Source organism: Mustela nivalis, assembly GCF_964662115.1.
Source record: "Mustela nivalis genome assembly, chromosome: 2".
NCBI lineage: Eukaryota > Metazoa > Chordata > Mammalia > Carnivora > Mustelidae > Mustela > Mustela nivalis.
The window spans coordinates 115,743,518-115,769,337 of NC_139021.1; the positions used below are offsets into that span (position 1 = coordinate 115,743,518).

The following is a 25,820-nucleotide window of genomic DNA, read 5'->3' on the forward strand; positions in this document are numbered from 1 at the left end:
AAATTGTCAAGATGGTCATATATTTTAGGAAAATTCATATTTAATATGTTTTCTATAAGCTGTGATAGGTGCACATTTTGTTTGTTAGACTAGCAGCAACGTGTAGTAACATACTACCGTGGGCAGCCTCCTAAGAAATAAGTCATTCTTGGACACCTGGGTGGCTCTGTTGATGAAGCATCTGCCTTTGACTCAGGTCATGATCTCAGGGTCCTGGGATCCTGGCTTGTGGGGGCCTCCCTGCTCAGAGGGGAGTCTAATTCTCCCTCGGCCTGCAGCTCCCCCCGCCCCCGATCCCGCACTTTCTCTCTCTCTAAAAAATAAATAAATAAAACATTTTTTTTTTTTAAATGAAGGACAGATGGACAGATGGAAGAAAGGAAGGAAAGAAAAGAAAGTCAATCATATGATTTATGAAGGTCATAATGGGCATTACCCATGTTTTCTGCCCATTGTTGTGTCCACTGAAATTCCTGCTCAGAAAGTGATCATGGAATTGAAAATATATCGTTTGCTCCCTTGGAGCAGAAAGAGTATCTGCACTCTGTTGGGCAGGGGAAACTGCTGAGCAGCGTGGCCGCGCAGGAGAGGAAAGAACCAGCATGCAGAGAAGAACACGCTGCTTTCCACCCATGGGGCGTTACGATGAACTTAACTCTGTCGCGTTTAATGCCCTCCAGGGAGTACGCGCTCTTACCATTCCCATTTCAAGGCTTTCGCATGGATTATAGCTTGCCTCCTAAATCTCGCGTGTGTCCAAAGCCTGTTCTCTGCTCGTCCTACCCATGGGCTTGAGGCTGTGGTACCTTAGCCATTTTTGGACCACACAGTAGGCACCTCCTGCATGCCCCTGCATTTGGGGTAAGACAGAGAGTAAAACTAGCTATGGAACCTGCCCCCGGATGGTTTAGTGGGAGGGGGATAGAATCGGCAACCAAGTGTTCCCACAAATAAGCATACAGATTACAGACTGTCATAGGTCCATGGGTCGAGAGGTGCATCAGGCCATGAGATCAGATGGGTAGAGAACCTGGTCGAGTTAGTTCTAGTGAATTGAGGAAGGAAACTACCCTCCACCCCTGCTCCATAGGCTGGGGAGGTAGGGGTGTATTCAGCAGAGAATAGAGGCAGCCAGTTTGGCTGGAAGGTGAGGATTTGAGGGGGGCACTGGCAGAATCCTGTCGGGGCTGAGGAGTTTGGAATAAAAGTTACAGCCTCAGATGTGAACTTAGTATGACATGTGAGTTAAAGATACACACTCAGTCACTTCTCTCCTTTAACAGCAGTAAGCAGTGAGAAACAAAAGTGGAAAAGGTTGCTTTCATAAGAGAAAGTGATGATGTAAAACACCCAAGATTTCTTAAAAAAAACCACACCAAGGGAAAAAAAAACCCAAACCTAGTGAAAAAAATAAAGAAATTTTACTTACATTCCTAAAACTAGCTGCAAACAAGTGGAAGGTCATGTGATGTGATTGTATGGAAAAGTAATGTAATAAAAACTCCTTCTTCCGAAATCAATGTATAAATGTAACACAAATCTACCAGAATCCTAGTGTGGATTCCCTTGGAAGGGAAAACATGAGTTTAAAATCTCTGTGGAATAGGAATCCTTAACAATTTCATCAAGCTGTTTCTGAAAAATAATTTTAGTAAGGGGGCACTTGCTTACCAAATACCCAATACTAATGGTTCCTGTGAAACAACTATAATTTTATCTCCTTAATTTTTTTTTAAGTTTTTATTTAAGTCATCACTACACCTAACATGGGGCTCAAACTCACGACTCCGAGAGTAAGAGTTGCGGGGTCTACCCCTGAGCCAGCCAGGTGCCCCACAGCTGTAATTACAACACTGCAGTATAGCAACAGTGAAAGACATTTCAGCAGAAAAAATACTGGGTTCAGAAATACATATTAGGACATAATGTATTCTGAAAAAATAAAAATTGAGCAGATATGTCTTTATTTTCAAGACTTTAAAAGCCTATTGTTAGAGACCTATGATATTTGGGTTATGATTTTTAGAATGTATTATTAACAGCATATTATTTCTGTGTAATATATTTCCAACTTATATTTATCATTATGTTAACTTTGACATTTTACTTTTCTAGGGAAAAGAGTACATTTTTGTGTATAACTTAATGTTTTCATACAGCAGTACTATGACATTTTTAGTAGCTCAGAATGAAATGCGAATGTTAATTTGCAAAGTCTGTCTTTGACCTCTGGGTAAGATGAGAAATAGAAGAGCACATTTCTAAAGGTTTAAGAAGTTCATAGATATGCCTACAGTGACAAATTGGATATTTCCAAACAGTATGTACACATTTCAATCAGAGCAATTAATATTTGTCAGATAATCTTGAAGAACCGAGAACTGTGGTATTGATGAATAACTGTGTTAGAAGTTGCCAGAAGGTTAGCCACATTAAAACAGGGTCTCTGAGGTGATAATTAAAACAGATCCATTGTTCTCAAGGTTAGAATAATAAATTCATACATAAACGGGTTACTCAGTCCTCAGAAATCTACCTTTGGGTCCTTTAAAAACTCTCATTACTCACGTCATTACCATCCGCATCATTATCCAGTTAACTCCTTAATTCCCCAAAGAGCTCAGGGCTATGAAGATAGAAAATTTTGCTTCACTTGCATAAATGAAACTTTCAAATCAAAAATTCTAACTCCTGGATTGTAACCGTAGGATCTGAGGGATTAATGGCAAGAATAAGGTGGTTCCTCGGGACGAAGGAATTTGAGACATCAACAAAGCCTAACCCCAGGCATGGATACATCAGAGGGGCTACATGATTCACTGTGTCTCCTGAAAGGAATCGCAGTGAACACTTTTCTCTGATTTTAAAAGTTCTTTTACTTCAACGTCTCTCTCTTTCTTATGCAGGGAGGATGTGAGGACAGCAAACGTAATCGCCGCAGAGGCTGTGACCTGCCTTGTCATCGACAGAGAGTGAGTACTCTGCCTTATTCTGCATCATACGTGCTTGGATCCATGATGGACAGAAGGTCTTGGAAGTAGACATTGTTTTATGGCGTTATAAACCCTTCTTTGATATTCTTTCATTTTTAAAGTGAGTTGTCTACTTGATTCTCACTCCCTGTTATTCTTGGAAGTAGTTGGCTCTGCCATTCTAGCCTGGGGAGTTTCCACAGAATCTTAACCAGCGGGAGCCCCACCACAGTTATCTCCTTGACATGCACAGGCCATTATGCGATGGCACAGAAATGTCGTCAGGGTTCATGAGACACAAGGAAAGCATGGGTCCCCGTGGCTTTTTTGTTTTATTTATTTATTTATTTATTGGGTTTTTGTTTTTGTTTTGTTTTGTTTTGTTTTGACGAGGGAGGATCTTAGGAATACTAGCTATTTGGGTAAATTTTTAGAGTAATAATTATCACTACTGCTAATATTACTAGTAGTAGTAGTATTACGAAGTGGATCATTCCTTCAGCATGTTTTAGTTCTCTCCATTCTCCCATCCCCAGACTCTTATAAGGGACACATTTAAGGAAGATACTTTTTGGAGAAAACATCCTTTTAGACGTAGGTGTGTATTTAGGTTCTTGACAGGTGTGTTCGAGGATGCCCAGCCCTGTTCCTTCTTTCCGTCTGGCTTTGCTAGTCTCATCGCCTGAATGCTTTATCGATGCAACTACAAATATCTGATGGCTGATGCACCCAGGGCCTGAATAAAATGTGTGGGTGCGATCTGGAAGCCGTCCCCCAGACTCTTCCCCATTGCTGTGTGTGTGGAGGAATGTATCAGAAAAACCAAGTGGCTGACCGATGGGCAAGAATAGCAAAGCACCCTTTTGTGCAGTCAGGAGAGCTGGGATAGGCTGTGGGTGTCAGGATGGCCTGACCCAGGGAGCCGGATGCGAGCAGTCCAGAATGATGGGGGTGCATGTGGAGCTCATTAAGCTCTAGGTGGATCACCCAGACTAAGGGCTCTTTCTTTCAGGAAGCTGGTAGAAGCTGGGGAGGGAAGGAGGGAGGAGGGAAAGGAAGGGACTGAGGAGGGATGGAGGGAGGGGGGAGCATGAGGCATTGGTGGGCTCTTGGAGAGTGTCCTTGTGATGAGTTCACACACACATCCAAGAAGATGAAGGAAACAAAATACTAAAGGAAATACTTGATGGAAACAGGGCCACAGGGGAGGAGACTGTGGACAAACAAGGGAAGAATTCTTGGAGAACATATGTGTCTTTTCTTTTTCCTTTTTTTTTTTTCTATTTCTAAAAGGAGAGGTAGAAAATTTATAGAGTTGTAGATAAGGAAAGTTAGAGGAACTCAGATGGTCTTGACCTTGCCTCTACAGTGTAAAGCAAGAGGGACACCTGGCTGGCTCAGTCCATAGAGCATGCAGCTCTTGATCTTGGGGCCCTGAGTTTGAGTCCCACATTGGGTAAAAGATTACTTAGAAGTAAAATCTTTTAAAAAATAATCATAAAATCTAAAGTGAGAAAATCTGGCTAGATTTTCTGAGGCTATGGGTGTGCCAGGTGACTTGGGTGGACAGGTAATCATATCAATTTATATCCCTATAGTCCTTTAATAATTTATGAATTTCCACATGCATGGAATCCCAGCTGGAAGGTAGAGCGAATGTTCAGCAGAATAGGAAATGGAAGCCCCTAGAAGCTGAATAACTTGGTAAGATTTCCTGGCTAAACCATAAGCCCAGATTTATCAGAGAAACAAACTAGATAGGATTTTGTGGGCTGTCTGGTCCTGCTTCTTCAACTGAGTTAAATGAGGTCCTGAGGAATGAAGGAATGCCACATCATATCATATACATACTTTTGCCCTCATCCGATTTTCTTTTTTTTTTCAAACCTAGTCCTGGGTGATGAATGGGCTTTGTCAAATAAAACCCAGTAATTAAATCCTGACTAGACCACGTTTTGAGATTATGGACAGTTACATAAATCCTACATCTCAGTTTGCCCATCTGCAGAATGGGATAATATTGCCTAGAGTTAAGATTGTTTTCAAACAGCTTATCATACTTGAAGGTCCAAGCACATATAGGCTGTACAGTAAGCATTCAGCAGATGTGGTGTCCTCTTCTTGCAGAAGGCAGAGGAGCCCCTCTGATTTAGCAGTTTGCTATCTAATTGGCAGAAACTTATCCTTAGGGATATATACAGGGGGTACCCCTTGAGACAGGAGATATATAGAGAAAATGGCCTGACTGTAGCAGCCAGAATGTGCATATCTGTATCTTAGAAGAGAAGCAGGTCTTCCCACCAAATGTTGAATTCTCGGCTTAAAAAAAACAAAACAAAACAAAACCCTACTACCACCACTGCCACCACCAACAAAAAACACCATAACTAAAGTCTCCTGTCAAGAGCCATCTCCTGGAACCTAACTAATGGCCAATTAGGGGAGCACCAGGGCTTCATCCCATGCAAACAGATGGCAGACGTTAGAACTGTCAACACAAGGAGCTGCTTTCTCAGATTTACAAGCGAGGTACCATGTTACATAAGCCAGTAATTATGCTTTATCATTCCAGAGAGAGAGCCAAAGAACATTACTATAACTAATCAGGCATGTCAGAATTTCTTTTAGAAAACGCTCATTGACAAACTAGGAAATGATAAACAGATACATAGTTTTCCCAAAAAGTATTCTCTGGTGATTAGATTCTTGCAGCCTTGTCATGGTCTTAGTAACTAACTGCAGTGATTCTAGATTTTGTGGAAACTGACTAAAAAAGAAGGGTATTGGTCTACTTCCATTTATAAAATTTTTGAATATTTAACAAAAAAATTAGGGGTCTTTAGCACCTCTCATTTTGGAATCCATGAAAACAAATAAATGTAAAAGTAAGTACACCATTGCATTCTGTAATAGGTCATGCAAGGCCTACTTCTTCATGGACATGAGTTGTGGATGAAGCTAGAGATTCAAGGAAGATCATTTATTTTTTTGACATGTTGAGATTGTTGTTAAAAATAGTAACATAACTACTAGGAAGTACTATAAGAGTTTTGTATTTTTCCCCAGGAAATGAAGATCTAAGTTAGAGTCCTAACTATTCCTCATTTACTGTGTAACTTCCCAGATGTAGCCATACTGGTTGTGAAAATTAAACTATTTTCTTGCTAGTTGGTAAATAGCAGTGGTCTGAGGGTCCCTGTGGGTCCCTGTACTCCCCTACTGCCCTGGTCATCTGATCCCCGCCCTGCCCCGTCCCCACCCCCGCCCCACAACTCTCCCAATCTCTCCATGACGCAACAAAGAAAAGGTGACTTCCGGTAGACCAGTACTAGTATCCATTCTGATTGGCCAATTCCTGTGTCATATGATTAATTGTTTTTGACTATCACCCATGGTAATCTCAGGCTAAAATAACATCTCATCACCACTGGTTTTCAAATTTCTGTTTTACCAAATCCAGTGTTTAAATAAAATACAAACAAAGTAGGAATTTTTCTGGCTCCATGGGGGCAAAATCCCTAGAGTACCCAAAGGTCTTCTCTCTGTCCCTCTAAATCATTCCAGGTGATGCGTAAGGCCCTCCATAGGACTCCAGGAGTCACTGAAATAATTTACAAACCGCATGTAGCTAACCTTTACATCACTGAATTTGGGATATTTGGTCATGCTTTGGAGTCAATTGTGGCTTGAGATGCTTGTCCCTGAGACACAGTGGGGGATGGAGACCAAGAACTTGCCTACAGGAAGTGCAGTGTGCAGGGGCATTAAAATGATAAGATAGGAGGGGGGCTCAAATATCAGATTAGAGGACATTGCAAATGGCGCCTTTAGAAACCAAGGTTTCCCTATAGATCAGGGAAGCTGGGGAGGTGATGGTTCAAAATTTTAACGTCCCAGAGCTCTTGTTGCCTCATTTGTAATAGGCATATTCATGCCATGTGTGTGAAAGAATAGTAAGACTCTAGCTGTGGGGCTAGTGGTTAGGAAGCAACTCTTAAGTCCGAGGATGGTCCCAAGACTCATTAAACATAGGAAAGCAAACAAGTTACCAAGATAGATTGGATAATGAGAAAAAGTTACTGGAACTGATACACTGAAGACTCTTTCTCAGTACCCAAAGGGGGCTAGGGTATCAAAATTGGGGTTAGAACTAGACTATAGGAAATTTTACATTTATTCGTTAAAAAAATTAACAGTGAATGTCTGCTTCCTGCCTCAGATACCCGAATTCCTGAAATAAATAAGACACAAATTCAATATGGGTCTGAAAACTGAGTGTATAGTGGTAGCTCAGAGACAACTCTGTGTCTCTCTTAAATTTTTGTTTGCTTCTTTACCAGTGCAGGCAACAAAACCTCCTACCTTCTGATCACCCTACCCTCCACCTGTCACTCTTTTCTCTTACTAGTTTCCAGCTCTTTAGCCAATACCTACATCAGTCTCCAGAGGTCCTGCCTCTGATGCTGGTCTCCACCCAGATTTCTCCCCAGCCTTCTCGATGCTGGTGGGTTGGTTTCTTCCTCCACTTGCCTTTGCTGTGGTTAGTCAGATGTTCCACTCCAAGGTCAAGAAAAAAAAAAAAAAAAACTAAATCCACTTCATCCACGCCCTGGGCTAGGTGTATCAAAAAGTTGGCCAGCCAGGAAAGAGCCTGGAAGCCTTGTTTATCAGGACTTCACACCAGAGGAGATGGAAATATATGGAGAAAACTGCATTTATCCAGCTTCTCTCAGAGGGAGAGCCTTCTTCTCAAAGTGGGGCTGAGACTCACTAAGAAGCAGGCTCAAGGCAAATGATCACCAAAGTGCCCAAGAAAAATTATGGGTTGCCTTAAGAGAAGTTTGATTTTCTGAGTGTGCAATGTGAAGACAGTGACATGACTTAAACGAGGGGCTGGAAAACTTTCTCTAAAAAGGGGAGCTAGTAAATATTTATGCTTTGTGGACTCTGTGTGCTGCAGTGATGAAACACGAACCAAAGACAACACATCAATGAATGAGCATGGCTGTGACCCTGTAGGCTTTATTTATGGACACTGAAATTTGAATTTCATATTTTCAGGGATTAAGAAGTATTACTCATCTTTTGAGACTTTTTTATTTCCACCATTTAAAAATGTCAAAATTATGCATAGCTAATGGCCATACAAGGAAAACAGACAATGGGCTGAATTTGGCTTACGAGGCATAGTTTTGCCACCCTCTGACTTAAATACTCTTAGAGAATCGAGTGCTGTCCCCAGCGGTCCTGTTCTGATTTCCCTCCATGTTGTGCTCTATCTTTTTTTGTTTTAAAGACTTTAATTATTGATTAGAGACAGCACAAGAGGGCCGGGGAGGCGGGGAGACAGACAGAGGGACAGACAGTGCACAGGCAGGGGGGAAGAGTAGAGGGAGAAGCAGACTCCCTGCTGAGCAGTGAGCCTGACATGGGGCTCCATCCCAGGACTCTGGGATCAGGACCTGAGCCAAAGGCAGACGCTTAACCAAATAAGCCACCCAGGTGCTCCTTTTTATTTCTACTCTTGCATTGTCTAGGACTTCACTCTAAATTTGCATTAATTTGGCTAATAGATAATTGGAAATTAAGACCCTTCTCTGCAAGAGTTATTTGTATGTTGATAACATACCCCAAAGATGGAGAAATCCTAAAAATCCAAAAGATTTTAGTATTTCGGGGGCCTTGGGAGAGGACAACAGGGGAAGGATCTGGAGACCGTAGAATCTTTCAGGCACCCTTCAGTCAGTCTCACAAAGGCCTATGCACCCATGGTATTTGTCCCACTTCGGTCTCCTGGGTCCTCTTTAAATACCTTGCCATCCTGTGTCCACACGATAGGACTATAGGGACCACATGCCATGTTGTCTGTAGTCACATTGGTTAACTGATAGGGTGATAAACTGAAAATCTTTCACAGCCTCAGCCTTTCCTGCAGCCTAAATGGATTGTATTTTAGTTCCTTTTCCAGAATGAAATCTAGGGGTGATGTGAGGATATTTGCAGGCTGATCACAAAACTACGTATGCCTTACCAGGACTGTATCAGCTGTGATCCTTTGGGCTTGTCTTTTCTTAGGGAGCTGTTATTGATGGGTATGCTTTCTTAAAAAAAAAAAAATATATTAAGCAGGAGAGATAAAATCCAGAAGTTTAGAACACAGAGGTTATGTTTGTTCAGTTCAGTGATGTGACTTGAATTATAGCATGACCTGAACAACCGTGATCTGACTACGAAATAAGCACGTTTCCACCAGAAAAGAAGGATAGCTAGAGACCATTTGTGGTTTTAGTCATGGAAAGAAGGGGGGGCGGGTAGCAATTTGTCATGTGTGCCTATCCTAGTGCTTTGAAATGGCAGACCTTCCTGCCGCTGCAAGTCCCTACAGAGACAATGCATGGCATCCCTGGAGAAGTCGTTGAAAAGGCCCAGCCCCTTGTTTCATCCACCTAACTAGAAATTACTGGTTACCTGCCGTATGTCAGCCACCCAGACATCTAGAGGCTGGCCGTTTAAAGACAAATAAGTGAATATTAAATTACTGATTTTTACATCTATTGTATGGATCAATTCCAACTCTCATCTATGAAGAGACACACGTGTGGAGGTTTTCACAGTACTCTTCTGAAACCTTTTGACTCTCTTCAAAATAAAAGCTGTCCAGTGTCATTAATATGGCTAGGCCATCAATCAAAATGCACTGAGTTTTTGGTTTGGACAACCTTGTTAAAAATTTTAAGATCGTCAGTGGATTAGTTGGAAACCCACAGCAGAGATTTAAGAAGTAAGAGGTACTTTGCAGACAGGGGTTGGACATACATTTTCCATAAAGGTTGAGATCGTAAATATTTTCGACTTTGTGGCCTGTCTTCTGTCCCACTGGCCAAACTCATAGTTCGCTAACCCCCGTTACAGGTCAGCTTTCCTTTACAAGTGTATCAGGTCTAAGAGTATCAGGTGCACTCAAGTCACACTGTTTAATTCAAAGAATGAATCAAGATGGTTAATACATTTACATTCTTGTCTTCTAATGCCATATCTTAGAAATTTAGAATTTAATGAAACTTTGAAAAAACTCTCTTCCAAATTCCTTAGAAATGAGAGAGGTGAGTTCTGGAGGGAATATGGACATTATAAGTTCTTTTTTTTTTTTTTTTTTAAGATTGTATTTATTTATTTAAGAGAGAGAGAGAGAGAGAGCAAGCAAGGGAAAGGAGAGGGAGAGGCAGACTCCACACTGAGCATGGAACCCAATATGGGGCTCAATCCCAGGACCCCAAGATCATGACCTCTGCCATAATCAAGAGTTAGGCACTCACATGACTGAACCACCCATGTGTCCCGAGTGTCCAAGTTCTTTAGTGCCAGGGATGGGATTACAGGTCTCATGGTATCAGGTTCAGTGCTTTTTCATTTGAATCATGTTATAATTTAAATTACCAAGAGAGAAATTCATGTGTTTGTTAATTCAGTAAGCACACAGTGAGTATCCAGCCTGTGTTAAGTCTTACGGTCGGTGCTGTGATAAAGAGAAATGCATAAAAAGAGATAGTTGGTTCAAGAAGGTCATAATCATGAAAACACACAAACAGTATAAGAGTCCACCTGAAAAAGAAAAAACGGATGGTGAGCAGATTAAGCACCTGCCTTCGGCTCAGGTCATGATCCCAGGGTCCTGGGATGCAGTCCACTGTCTGGCTCCCTGCTCAGCCAGGAGTCTGCTTCTCCCTTTCCTTCTGCCACTTCTTATGTTTTCTCTCTGAAATAAGTAAATAAAATCTTTAAAAAAATAAAATCTTATTGAGCTAAATCTGAAGAAAATTCTACAACTTCTAAGAAAAAAGATTATTGTGTCAAATTGTTTGAGTTCTAAATGGTCTGCCAATATCCCTGCCTCACAACCCCATTGGGGCTTGATAGTTGAATCACTGAATTAAAAGGACAATTTGGTCATTTCAGTCCATCGATTTCATTAAGAATATACAAACCTATACTCAACCATTTCCGTGGCCTTTTGTAATAATCTGGGATCTTCTTCATTTTTCATGATACCATCCTCCCCTTGCTGTATGAGACCTTGATGTTGCTTGTCTGTGTTGACTCATGAACCACAAGCTTGAGGAGGGTGGAAGCCAGATTGTTGTTGTTTGTGCTGCCTCCTTGGTTCCCCACAACTTTTTGGAAAATGAACTGAGTCCTCACGCACTATCTGTTGGAACGAAGGGATGCTTGAAGCTGTATGGACACAGGAGTCTGAACAAGAAAAGCTTGTTATAAAGAATTAGTAGCTGTAATGGGGGATTGAAGTTACAAGCTAGCAAGAAAGGAACAGAGCTCTAGAGAATTCAGAGATAGTAGATGCAAGAAGTCACTAGCCCTAGGCCAAGGACACCCTCCATTTTTCCCTCTGCACTTCCCCACCCTGCTGGAACTGAGAACCAGACCTTGCTACGTATGGAACAGGGCTCCAGAAACTCACTACTGAGAGAGACTCTCAGTGTTTTTTATGGAGTGTGGTTCTGGGTGTTTTAGGATATTTATCAGAATCCTGACTTCTACCCATCAAGCAGTTGTAACGCTCCCCACCAACCATGAGCAGAATAAGCAAAAGCATCTGTACACATTGCCTAACATTCCTGGTGGGGTAGCATCACCCCAGGTGGAAGGACTTGGCAGTGGTTTGCACAAAGACAAGGGATTTGGAAAGACAGTCCTATAATAATAAGTGGAATGTGGCAGGGACAGAGGATTTAGGAGTTAAAGAAGGGAACAGTCTGTTGGACAGGAGGAGTGCAGGGAGATATGATTGGAGAGAAGAGATGAGGTTAGATGATGAAGAAATCTGATGTATGAAACAAAGAACAGGGATTCTGTCCCCTGGGCAGTGAGGAACCCATGGGAGGCTGTGGTACTGCTGTGTTTGGTTTTGAAGGAGGGGTTTGGAAGGTGGATTCCAATGGGGTGGAACTCAGGCAGGGAGACTGCTAGGAGAGTGCTAAGCCCACCCCACAGATGGCTTATGGAGGTCTGTGAGTCTCCACACCACCCCAAGGCAGATTTGGGGGAATAATTAGATGCAGAGATAGAGACGTGCTTTGATCTTGGGAGGCATGGAGGGATGTCTCTCACAAATGGACTGAGGTGGAAGAAGTCGGTCAATGCAGTTATGGGTGTGATAAATTCCACCTGTCAGTGGTATTGTTCAGACAGAGAAGTCCGTTGTAGGTTAGAAATGAGTTTGTTTCCTGACAATCAAACCGACGAAGGGAAATTGATGTCAGAGTTCACAGTTAATCCATTTTAAAATATTACAATCACAGCCTTGGTGTTGTTAATTATACTGATTGTTTCATCTTACCTTGGTGAATAAATAATTCCTCTTGTCCATACAAATGCTTAAAATCTTCCTGTATTTCTCTGCCTTGCATTCCACTCCCCCCCACACCATTCAGATGTCTCAAAACCTTACTTAGAGATCCAACAATGTCTTTGGAAACAGTTATATGAATGAATAAGAAAATCTGTGAACACTGTGTTTCCACGCTTGAAAAATTTATCTTCCCATCTTCAGTTAAAAAGGCAATATTCGGAATTCTCTGTAAAGGTCTTCTGTGCAGTGTTCAGGCTGTTTATTTGAGGAGGGGATCGTAATCCTTCTGGGGTCCTAGAGATAAAGCAGGAAGGGGAGGGTGCCAGGACCCGCTTCTGACAGAAGCTTAGCCAGTTAGAAATCAACACGGTAATCATTATGTTTGAAAATTGAATTCTGTATTAAATATTCACTTTTTTTTTTTTTTTTTTTTTTTTTAGTTAAGTGGTTTTGCTTCCTTTAGGAGGCACGCTTCCCTGGTGAGACAGCTATTACAGGCCCAGCTGGGTCATAAACATCTAAGACTTTCCTTTTTATTCAATATGTCAAGCAGTTAGTCCTCATTTTGAAACTCTTAGCATAGACACATGAATTGGATTAGCATCAGCTACAATAACAGTGAAATCTTATTCCCAGACTAAGCTTTACTTAAAGAAGGGCCGTCCAGGGGTGCCTGGGTGGCTCAGTGGGTTAAGCCTCTGCCTTTGGCTCGGGTCATGATCTCAGGGTCCTGGGATCGGGCCCCACATCTGGCTCTCTGCTCAGCGGGGAGCCTACTTCCCACCCTGTGCCCCAGCCTACTTGTGATTTCTGTCAAGTAAATAAATAAATAAATCTTAAAAAAAAGGGGGAGCCTTCCAGAACATACTGGGTTGGAGGGGTTTAACGGTCATGTTATATACAATGTACATGCCACAGTCATGTAACAGAACTAATACTGAAACAGAAACCAGGCTAGCAAAGGCAAATCACTGGTTTTTGATAAGGATGTTGTCACCCTCTCAGATAAACTGGAGGTAATTGATTTAGTTTATTGTCATCGAGACAGGAAACCTGAAATCTCACTGAGTAGGCACTTTTATTTATTTATGCTGCATTATTTTCCCTCTTGATTTTGTTCTGTTTACATTTTTAGAGAGTTGGTGTCAGGTGATAATAAGCATCATAACTGCTCACTGAGAAAATTGGAAATCACAGAAAGCCATAAATACAATCCTGCCATTCAAAGGTCACTAGAGTTGATATGTTCATTTATTTCCTTAGTGAGATCATACTGCCTTAAACTGTTTTCTGTTTTGTCCACATGCAGGGACAGCATACATAAGTACACACCTAGAGACAGGTAAGGAGGTGGACAAATTTTCACTATCATTTTTTTACCTAGGTGCCAATCACAAAGCTAGTCGAGACTGATAGACTGATAATAGATACACATGAACACATAGTTGCACTCAGGGTAGCAATAGGAAGAATGCTTTTCGTTCTCTGTTACCAAAGCGAACTTGGCTCCAGCCAGCCAAAGCATCATGTTACAAAACCTACATCTTTTAAGACAAGAAAGAGTACATGAACCTGGCCCTGCTTTTAAAGCATGTGACGTCACATTGCCTTACTGCATAGACCCTTTACCATTGACCTGGGTAATAAAAGCCTCTCGTGGGCATGTTTCAAGTTTCTCTCTCTCTTTCATTTCTTAAATGTGCTTGACCATGTAAGCTCATTTCAGCTTTTAACTTTTGGGAAGAATTCTTCACATATACCCCTGTCCCTCTTGAAAAGTATTTCCTTGAGGAGCTCCTCAGTGGGAGAAATGCTCGTTCATAGGGTATCCATATTTGAGCATGGCTGTGTAGAACCGTTCTCCAGCTCACTCCCCAGTGGTGATATGTGAGAACATCTGTCACACAGCACTCTGACCAGCTTGACATTTTGGTTGAAGCAGTCTTAAATGACATGATGGAGCCAATCAGCCCAGGGCATGAAATATGTCAGTATCCAAGAAGCGTTGGTTTGACATTTATTCTTCTCTTGTAATTGATACATGGAGCCTAGTTATTTTTTTTTTCATTTTTGCAACTGCTTTTTCATCCTGGAGAAGAACAAACACATTTAAAAGGTTTCAGAAAATCGTGAGAGCAGAGAAGGACTCAAATAACCTTTTTCTGAAAGGTCAGGAGTAAATAGTAAAGGCTAACAAGCTGCTTAGAAAGGAAGACTAGACAGGGAAAAGTGGAAATCATCCAAGTGACCAATTAAAATAGAAGTCAAAAATTATGACATGAGAAGGCTCCCGTGAAGAGATGACGCAGACTGTGGTCATCAGTGGGGAAGGAGGACAGGAATCCCGAGAAGTTAATACATGAATTTCTGAGTATCTCAATATGATGCTTTTGTTTTTGTATTTCATCTCAGTCCAACCTCACAACGTCCCTGTGAGGAAAGAGGACATAAAGTCCAGAAAAGGAAACTGAGGATCGCAGTGGCTCAGTGACTTTCTCAGAGCCACACAGCAGATGTATTACACCCTTTTTATGCCAACAAATCAAGGGTCCATTGGCAAGCTAGAGTCCATCAAGGGAATCTTTTTGAAAGAGGAGAGCGGGAGAAATTGGGGCAGAGAAATCAAGTATGGTGTTTCCTAGATGAGGCAGAGCATTGATCATCTGAACGAGGCAGCAATAGGAGAGCTGACAAGGAGGAACAAAGTCAGGAGAGATCGCAAAGATAGACTTGATGATCAGCTTGGGTGAAAGTGAAGTCATACGCAACCTCAAGATGTCTGGCCTGCATGGCTGGTTGAAAGATACTTGCGTGAAGGAGGCAGTTTAGACAGCAGTGAGTCTGGGTGGAAGGTGGGTCATGCAATGATGACTGAGTTGAGTTTGAGGTGACTTGTGAGAAAGGCTGGTGACCCAGAGCACAGAGCTGCATTTCAGTATGGACCTGCAATGTTCAAGGATGGAGAATTTGCAGGGTGCCTGGATGGCTCAGTGGGTTAAGCCTCTGCCTTCAGCTCAGGTCATGATCTTGGGGTCCTGGGGTTGAGCCCTGCATCAGGCTCTCTGCTCAGCAGGGAGCCTGCTTCCCCTTCTCTCCCTGCCTGCCTCTCTGCCTAATTGTGATCTCTGTCTGTCAAAGAAAAGAAAAGAAAAGAAGAAAGAAAGAAAGAGAAAGAGTTTGCATAGGTGGCAGCCATTGGCCTGGGATCCTAACTGGCACTGGGATGCCAGCTGAAGACTTCAGAGTAAATTATATTTTCTGGAAGAGCTTAGGGAGAGCATAATGAGAGTGTTGTGTAAGAGCTAGGGTCCAGTGCCAATCACACTACCGAATCCCAGATCAGCTGCTTCTAGCTCTGTGGTCTCAGGCAGGTTACCTAACCCCCTAAGCCTTATCCCCTGCTTCTTGCTCCCAACCGGGAGACCTTGACAGTGTCTGAAGACATCCATTAATTGTTACAAGCGGGCTTTCTGAGGAGATCCAGGGGGCAGAGGAGAAGGATGCTGGTAGGTGTCATGCGGTGGTGCCAGACATACCTACAGCAGAGAAGGATCTGATCCCAAAGGTCAGAAATACTGAGACTGTAGAAACTTGCTGTAAACCTTCTATAAAATAGGGATTGTGGTACTTCCTTCATTGAGTCATGGGGAGGTTTCCATGAGATAACGCAGGAGAAAAATAAGACTGAACCTCTAAGCAGTAACTGTTTCAGAAAAATAAGAATCCATGACCCAGGAGGGGAAGACAGAGGATGAAGGTTGGGTGATGGTGGCGGGAAAAGGATGGGTGGCACATGCTGAGACATAGCGTGGAGAAAGAGGAAGATCCAAAATGAAACATCAGGGGAAAATACAGTGCATTTGGGTGTGTTGTCATGGATCCTGTTTCTGGGCTGTGCCTGGAGCAGCTGGTCAGCAGGGCCATGGAGCTCCGGCAGGTCACTGAGCATGGGACCAGAAGGAGACCGCTGGGATTCCCAGTTAGCAGATTAGCAATAACCTTGAGCAGGGAGCTGTAATAAGAGGGAATGGCAGGTGGATGCAGGTTGAGAATTCCATGAAAAATGGCACTGAGAGAGCTAGTTCATTCGAGCTGGCCATTTGGTCACAAAGGTTAGTGTTGTGTCTTAGGGCTGGGGAGTTCTCATAGGGTGTGAGGGAGGACAATTCTCAAGGGGGACAGTGAAGTGATAAGAAATGTCGTGATTGGTGGAGGCAGAGTCTTGGGGAGAGAGATGAGGGTTTGTGGTCAGGGATAACCAAAGCGGGGGTTAAAGATGCTGGGTGACATCTCTGGGGGAGAAATATGGTGATAATTTCACCATACTTCAGGTCCAGGAAAAGAAATGGAGACCAAGAAATGAATGTTTTATGCACCTCTCAAAAATTACAAATGGAATTGTTCTTAAATAGCCCAGACACATAAGAAGATGGATATTTTAAATTGCCCTTAATAGTTCTTCATGAACCGAATTGTCTTTCCCCAGATCCTCACCCCACAGTGTGACTGCATTTGGGGAGGGGGCCTTTCTGAGATAATGGAAGTCAAACGTCTTCAGAGGGTGGGACCCTCATCTCAGAGGACTGGAGTCTCCATGGTAGGAGGTAGAGGTCAGAGGGTGCACACACACAGGGAAGGCCCCCAAGGACCCAGTAAGAAGGCACTATCTGTAGATCAGGAAGAAAGGCTTCACCAGAAACCATCCCTGCCAACACCTCGATCTTGGAGCCCCAGCCCCACGAAACTGTGAAAAAGTACTTTTCTGTTGCTTAAGCCACCCATCTGTAGCGGCGGCTTCTGGTAGCCCTAGCCAACTCCTCTGCTTTCTATTTGGAACTGCTATAGAAAACATGCAATACGAGAAATAAGATAATCTGTTATAATAAAAAAAATATTTCTGGGGCACCTGGGTGGCACAGTCAGTTAAGCTTCCAACTCTTGCTTTCTGCTCAGGTCATGTTCTCAGAGTCAGGAGATGGAGCCCTGTGTCAGGCTCTGCGTTCAGCACAGAGTCTGCTTGAGATCCTCTCTGTAACTGTTCTTCCTGTTTGTTCTCTCTGTGTCCCTCTCAAATAAATAAATTAATTAAATAAATCTTAAAAAAAGAAATATTTTTTTCTTATTTTTTATTTATTTATTTTTTATTTTACTGATATATAATTTATTATTTGCCCCAGGGGTACAGGTCTGTGACTCATCAGTCTTACACAATTCACAGTGCTCACCATAGCGTATTCCCTCCCTGATGTTCATAACCCAACCATTGTATTCCTCCCACGGCAGCCCTCAATTTGTTTCCTGAGATTTAAGAGTCTCTTATGGTTTGTCTCCCTCCTGATCCCATCTTGTTTCATTTTTCCCTCCCTTCCCCCATGACCCCTGCCTTACCTCTCAAATTCCTCATATCGGTGAGATCATATGATAATTGGCTTTCTCTGATTGACTGATTTCGCTTAGCATAATACCTTCTAGTTCCATCCATGTCATGCAAATGTCAAGATTTCATTTTTGATGGCTGCATAGTATTCCATTGTGTATATATGTGTGTGCATGTGTGTGTATACATACATACATACATAGATACCACATCATCTTCATCCATGCATCTACTGACAAACGACTAGGCTCTTTCCGTAGTTTGGCTATTGTGGACATTGCTGCTATAAACATTCAAACAATTGGATTGACCATGAAGAAAGGACATCAGAAATAGCAGATATGTGCTACCAAATCCTAGTTGCAGCTAACAACCAGCTGGCTTCAGCTTTCTGTGTTGAGAAAGAAACATGGTGTGAGTAACAGTTAGGATTATATGTTAGTTTAGCATTTTACGTTAGATTTGATTCTAATTTCTCCTGTTTTTAATTGACAGTGAAGTTTGTGCTACGTTTTTCAGTCTTTTTTTTTTTTTTCACTTTAATTGAGATTGGGATTCATGGACATAAATTACATTGCAGCCTAAAATAATTACCCTCATTTAATGCCCAAGATGTAATTCAATGATAAATTGCTAAGTGTTTCAAACCACCTCACTCATATTTATACTAATGTATATCTTCATCAGGAACCAAAATTTAGACAAGGAGTTCACTTTTACTAACTCTTTGTCCTAAAAATGCATTATTCATACAGGTATATGTGCAAAAAGGCAGACAGATACAGACTTTCAACTCATAAACCATGAATTTTAAATGACACTTGCTTCAAAAGCTGTAACTGTTTGCCTTCTTCTGGTCACACACAGTAAATTGATGGATGGATGGATTGATAGATGGTCCATCCATCTATCACTAATTAATTTTAAATTCATATTATATACCAGGATATATCCTAGTTCCTACAGAGTATTGATAAATAAGAGAGACTAGGTCCTCGATCTCACGAGACTTACTTCTAGTGTCATAAAGACAGCACAAAATTTTAGCAAGTGATGAACTCTTGCTAAATAATTAAAATAAAGTGCGTTAAAGTGTCTCAGTAATGCCAGTGAAGGTTTAGAGTATTTCCTTTCTTTTTTTTAATTAGTCATTTTTATTAACATATAATTTATTATTTGCCCCAGGGGTACAGGTCTGTGAATCATCAAGCTTACACATTTCAAAGCACTCACCATAGCACATACACTCCCCAATATCCATAACCCAACCACCCTCTCCACACACCCCTTCTTCCCAGCAACCCTCAGTTTGTTTTGTAAGATTAAGAATCTCTTATGGTTTGTCTCCCTCCTGATGTCATCTTGTTTCATTTTTTCCTTCCCTACCCTGCAAACCCCCCAACCTGCTTCTCAAATTCCTCATATCAGAGAGCTCATATGACCATTGTCTTTCTCTAATTGACTTATTTTCTTCAGCATAATACCTTCTAGTTCCATCGACATCATTGCAAATGGCAAGATTTCATTTCTTTTGAAGGCTGCATAGTTTTCCACATCTTTTTTATCCATTCATCTGTTGATGGACATCGAGGTTCTTTCCATAGTTTGGCTATTGTGGACATTGCTGCTATAAACATTCAGGTATATGTGCCCCCTTCAGATTACTACATTTGTATCTTTAGGGTAAATACCCAGTAGCTGTCCTGGGTTGTAGAGTAGCTCTATTTTCAACTTTATGAGGAACCTCCACGCTGTTTTCCAGAGTGGTTGCATCAGCTTGCGTTCCCACCAACAGTGTAGGAGGGCTCCCCTTTCTCCACATCTTCGCCAACATCTGTCGCTTCCTGACTCATTAATTTTAGCCATTCTGAATGCTGTGAGGTGGTGTCTCATTGTGGTTTTGATTTGTATTTCCCTGATGCTGAACTATGTGGAGCACTTTTTCAAGTGTCTGTAGGCCATCTGGATGTCTTTTTTGCAGAAATGTCTGTTCATGTCCTCTGCTCATTTCTTGATTGGATTATTTGTTATTTGGGCTTTGAGTTGATAAGGTCTTTATAGATTTTGGTACTAGCCCTTTATCAGTAGGTCATTTGCAAATATCTTCTCCCATTCTGTCAGTTGTCTTTTGGTTTTGTTGACTGTTTCCTTTGCTGTGCAAAAGCTCCTGATATTGATGAAGTCCCAACAGTTCACTTTTGCCCTTGCAAAAGGGTGATGTGTCTAGGAAGAATTTGCAGTGGCTGAGGTTGAAGACAGTTTTGATGGATTCCTATCACACACTGAGGTCTTTCATCCATTTTGAGTCTATTTTTGTGTATGGTGTAAGGAAATGGTTCAGTTTCATTCTTCTGCATGTGGCTGTCCAATTTTCCCCACACCATTTGTTGAAGACACTGTTTTTTTCTCCATTGGATATTCCTCCCTACTTTGTCGAAGATTAGTTGACCATAGAGTTGAGGGTCTATTTCTGGGCTCTCTATTCTGTTACATTGATCTATGTGTCTGTTTTTGTGCCAGTACCATACTGTCTTGATGATTACAGCTCTGTAATAGAGCTTGAAGTCAGGCATCATGATGCTACCAACTTTGGCTTTCTTTTTCAACATTCTCCTGACTATCTGGGGTCTTTTCTGGTTCCATATAAATTTTAGAATTATTTGTTCCATTTCTTTGAAAAAAATGGTTGGTATTTTGATATGGATTGCATTAAATGTGTAGATTGCTTTAGGTAGCATAGATATTTTCACAATATTTGTTCTTCCAATCCATTAGCATGGAACAAGTTTCCAGTTCTTTGTGTCTTCCTCAATTTCTTTCATGAGTACTTTATAGTTTTCTGAGTAAAGATTCTTTGCCTCTTTGGTTAGGTTTATTCCTAGGTATCTTATGTTTTAGGGAGCAGTTGTAAATGGGATCAACTTTTTAATTTCTTTTTTCTGTCTTACTGTTGGTGTATAGAAATGCAGCTGATTTCTGTGCATTGATTTTATATCCTGGCACTGTATTGAATTCCTGTATGAGTTCTAGCAGTTTTGGAGTGGAGTCTTTGGGTTTTCCACATAAAGTATGATATCATCTGCAAAGAGTGAGAGTTTGACTCAAATTTGCAGATTCAGATGCCTTTAATTTCTTTTTGTTGTCTGATTGCTGAGGCTAGGACTTCTAGTACTACATTGAATAGCAGTGGTGATAGTGGATATCCCTTCTGTGTTCCTGACCTTAAGGGAAAAGCTCTCAGTTTTTTCCCATTGAGAATGATACTCACTGTGGGTTTTTCGTAGATGGCTTTGATGATACTGAGTTATGTACCCTCTATCCCTACACTTTGAAGAGTTTTGATCAAGAAAGGATGCTGTACTTTGTCAAATGCTTTTTCAGCATCTATTGAGAGTATCATATGGTTCTTCTTCTTTCTTTTATTAATGTATTGTATCACACTGATTGATTTGCAGATGTTGAACCAAACTTGTTACCCAGGAATCAATTCGACTTGGTCATGATGAATAATCCTTTTAATGTACTGTTGGATTCTTTTGGCTAGTATTTTGGTGAGAATTTTAGCATCTGTATTCATCAAGGATATTGGTCTGTAATTCTCCTTTTTGGTGGGGACTTTGTCTGATTCTGGGATCAAGGTAATGCTGGCCTCATAAAATGGGTTTGAAAGTTTTCCATACATTTCTGTTTTTTGGAACAATTTCAGGAGAATAGGTATTAATTCATCTTTAAATGTTTGGTAGTATTCCCCCTGGGAAGCCGTCTGGCCCTGGGCTCTTGTTTTATGGGAGATTTTTGATGACTTCTTCAATCTTCTTGCTGTTTATGCATCTGTTAAGGTTTTCTATGTCTTCCTGGTTCAGTTGTGGTAGTTTATATGTCTCTAGGAATGCATCCATTTCTTCCAGATTATCAAATTTGCTGGCATATAGTTGCTCATAATATGTTCTTATAATTGTTTATATTTCTTTGCTGTTGGTTGTGATGTCTCCTCTTTCATTCATGATTTTATTAATTTGGGTCCTTTCTCTTTTCTTTTTGATAAGTTTGGCCAGGGGGTTATCAGTCTTATTAATTCTTTCAAATAACCAGATCCTGGTTTTGTTGATCTGTTCTGCTGCATTGATCTGTTCTGCTGTTCTTTTGGTTTCTATTTCATTGATTTCTACTCTGATCTGTATTATTTCTCTTCTCCTGCTGGGTTTAGGCTTTCTTTGCTCCTCTTTCTCCAGCTTTTTAGGTTGTTTACTTGAGGGCTTTCTTATTTCTTGAGAAAGGCTTGTATCACTATATGCTTTCCTCTCAGGACTACCTTTGCTGTCTCCCAAAGATTTTGAACAGTTGTGTTTTCATTTTCATTTGTTTCCATGAGTTTTTTTTTTTTTTTCAATTCTTCTTTAATTTCCTGGTTGGCCCATTTATTCTTCCATCCAAGTACTAACCAGGCCCGACCCTGCTTAGCTTCCGAGATCAGACGTGATCGGGCATGTTCAGGGTGGTATGGCCATAGATGACCCATTCATTCTTTAGTAGGATGTTCTTTAGTCTCCATGTATTTGAGTTCTTTCCAACTTTCCTCTTGTGGTTGAGTTCTAGTTTAGAGCATTGTGGTCTGAAAATATGCAGGGAATGATCCCAGTCTTTTAGTACTGGTTGAGTCCTGATTTGTGACCCAGGATGTGATCTGTTCTGGAGAATGTTCCATGTGCACTAGAGAAGAATGTGTATTCTGTTGCTTTGGGATGGAATGTTCTGAATATATCTGTGATGTCCATCTGGTCCAGTGTGTCGTTTAAGGCCTTTATTTCCTTGCTGATCTTTTGCTTGGATGATCTGTCCATTTCAGTGAGGGGGGCTTTAAAGTCCCCTACTATTATTGTATTATTCTCGATGTCTTTCTTTGATTTTGTTATTAAATGGTTTATATGGTTGTCTGTTCCCGTGTTAGGGGTAAAATATTTAAAATTGTTAGATCTTCTTCTTGGGTGCTCGCTTCGGCAGCACATATACTAAAATTGGAAAGATCTTCTTCTTGGACAGACACATTAAGTATAATATAGTGTCCTTTCTCATCTCTTTTTATAGTCTTTGGCTTAAAATCTAGTTTATCTGATGTTACAATTGCCACCCCAGCTTTTTTTTTGTTTTGTTTTTTTGATGTTCAGTAGCATGGTACATTGTTTTCTACACCCTCACTTTAAATCTGGAGATGTCTTTGAGTCCAAAATGAGTTTTTGTAGACAGCATATTGATGGGTTTTGGTTTTTTACTCCATTATAATACATTGTTTCTTTTGACCGGGGCATTTAGCCCATTTACATTCAGGGTAACTATTGAAAGATAAGAACTTAGTACCACTGTATTGCCTGTAAGGTGATTGTAACTGTATATTGTCTCTGTTCCTTTCTGATCTACTACTTTTAGGCTCTCTATGTGCTTAGAAGACCCCTTTCAATATTTCCTGTAGGGCTGGTTTGGTGTTTGCAAATTCTTTGAATTTTTGTTTGTCCTGGAAGCTTTTTATCTCTCCTTCTATTTTCAACGATAGCCTGGCTGGATATAGTATTCTTGTCTGTATACTTTTCTCATTTAGTGCTCTGAATATATCATGTCAGTCCTTTCTGACCTGCCAGGTCCCTGTGAATAAGTGTGCTGCCAATCTAATATTTCTACCATTTTATGTTACAGACTTCTTGTCACAAGCTGCTTTCAGGATGTTCTCTTTATTACTAAGACTTGTAGGTTTTACTATTAGATGACATGGTGTGGACCTCTTTTTATTGATTTTGAGAAGGGTTCTCTGTGGCTCCTGGATTTTGATGCTTGTTTCCTTCCCCCAAATTAACGAAAATCTCTACTATAATTAACTCCAATATACCTTCTGCCCCTCTCTCTTTCTTCTTCTGGAATCCCAATTATTCTAATATTATTTTGTCTTATGGTATCACTTATCTCTCAAATTCTCTTTTCATGGTTCAGTAGTTGTTTGCCTCTCTTTTGCTCAGCTTCTTTATTCTCTATCTTTTGGTCTTCTATGTCACTAATACTCTTTTCTGCCTCATTTATCCTAGAAGAGCCTCCATTTTTGAATGCACCTCATTAATATCTTTTTTGATTTCAGCTTGGTTGAATTTTAGTTCTTTTATTTCTCCAGAAAGGGCATTTATTTCTCAAGACAGGGTTTCTCTAATATCTTCCATAACTTTTTCAAGCCCTGCTAGAACCTTGAGAATCATCATTCTGAACTCTAGATCTGACATATTACCAGTGTCCGTGTTGATTAGGTCCCTAGCCTTCTGTACTGCCTCTTGTTCCTTTTTTTGCGGTGAGTTTTTCCGCCTGGTCATTTTATCCAGATAAGAATAAAGAATAAGAGAATAAAATACTAAAAGGGTGGCAAAGACCCCATAAAAATGGGTGCTAACCATTCAGAAGAGACCCCCAAATTGTGGGGAGCAGTAAGGGATAAAAAGAAGTTCAAAAAAATTTTTTTAATTAAAAAATATATATATATTAGACTGGTGAATAAAACAGAGCCACCCACTTGATTTGGGGTGTATTTTGGCCTCTTAGAAGAATCCACCTCCCAAAATTTAAAAAAAAAAAGAAAATCTTATGTATATACAAAAATAAGGTTAAACACAATGAAGAGATGGAATATGACTGTAAATATGAAAATTTTAAAAAAAATTCTAAAAAGGAATTGATAAGATAAGTTGATTGGAAAAGAAAAAAAAAAAAAGAGGAGAGAATATGTTCAGGCTGGAGACTAGAACACAGCCATGTGCTAGATTAGAGTATATTTTGATTAGAAGAAATTGTGTCCCAAAATTTTTTAGGAAAAAAAACTATATGTATACAAAAAATAAGGTTAAATACAATGAATACAATGAAGTTATAAAATTTTACTATTGACAATGAAGGTTTAAAAAGATTTTTTTAGAAAGGTATTGTTAAGATAAACTAGTTAAAAAACATTAAAAGAGGAAAGAGGAAAAATTTTAAAAATAGAATAAGAAAAAATAAAATAAAAAAAATGTTAACTTTGCAGGACTAAGGGATCATGGGGAAAACGCCATGCATCGCTTTCCCTTAGCTCTGGTGTTCCACTGTTCTCCTTGATCCGTGAGCTTGGTCTTGGCTGAATACTCTTGCTAATCTTCTGGGGGGTGGGACCTGTTAGGTGATTCTCAAATGTCTTTGCTTGAGGCAGAATTGCACTGCTCTTGCCAGGGGCCAGGCTAAGTAATCTGCTTGGGTTCACTCTTAGAGCTTTTGTTCCCTGAGTGCTTTTCGTAAAGCTCTAAAGGACGGGAATGAAGATAGCGGCCTCCTAATCTCTGGCCTAGAGAAGCTGAGAGCTTGGACCCCACTCCTCAGTGCACCCTCAGAGAAAAGCTCTCAATGCCTCCCATCTCCCTAGTCTCCAGCCTCAGTCTGAGCTCACCCAACCTGTGATGGAGTGTTTCTGTCTCTGGCACATGCCCCATCTGGAGTCTACAAACCCAGCAGATTCCTGCTGTGCTGGTCCTCCCAGAGGAGGGAGGTGACTCTCCCCAGATCTGCCACTTGTGGGGTCCCTGCTTGAAGAGTAGTGGTCCAACTGCGCTTTCGATCATGGTTTAAGGTAACCCCAGGCTGAAGCCAGCTCTATCTGTGGAGTCCGCTTCCCCACTCTGATACCTGGGAGCTCTGCCACACTCTGACACCGCCGGTCTTTCTGTGACCCCCTGGACCTGAGACAACACTGTCCCCACGAGGGCTCCACCCCTGCTTAGCCTCTGGAGCAACGTCCCTCAGTGGAGAAGACTTCTAAAAGTTCTGATTTTGTGCTCTGCTGCTCTGCCACATGCTGGGACCTGGCCCCTCGCCCCATAGTCTATCTTCCTATGGCTTTGGATTCACTTCTCTGCATGTCCTACCTTTCACAAAGAGGTCAATTTTCTGTTCCTAGAATTGCTGCTCTTATTCTTTTCTATCTCCTGTTGAGTTTGTAGGTGTTTGGAATGGTTTGATACCTATCTAGCTGAACTTCTGGGATCTGATGTCATTTCAGTCTGCTACTCCTCTGCCATCTTGCCTCTCTCCCTCTAGAGTATTAATT

General features: G+C 41.0%; 1 protein-coding gene across 2 annotated transcripts in view; it reads left to right on the forward strand.

Moving 5' to 3' along the window:
* The window catches only part of PRKG1 (protein kinase cGMP-dependent 1), a 1,242,412-nt gene that overhangs the window by 1,092,145 nt on the left and 124,447 nt on the right, over positions 1-25,820 (forward strand). For both annotated transcript variants that reach the window (XM_082721092.1, XM_082721091.1), the window contains exon 8: positions 2,907-2,972. In XM_082721092.1, the coding sequence (XP_082577218.1) occupies positions 2,907-2,972 (66 nt within the window). The remainder of the gene's footprint in view (positions 1-2,906; positions 2,973-25,820) is intronic.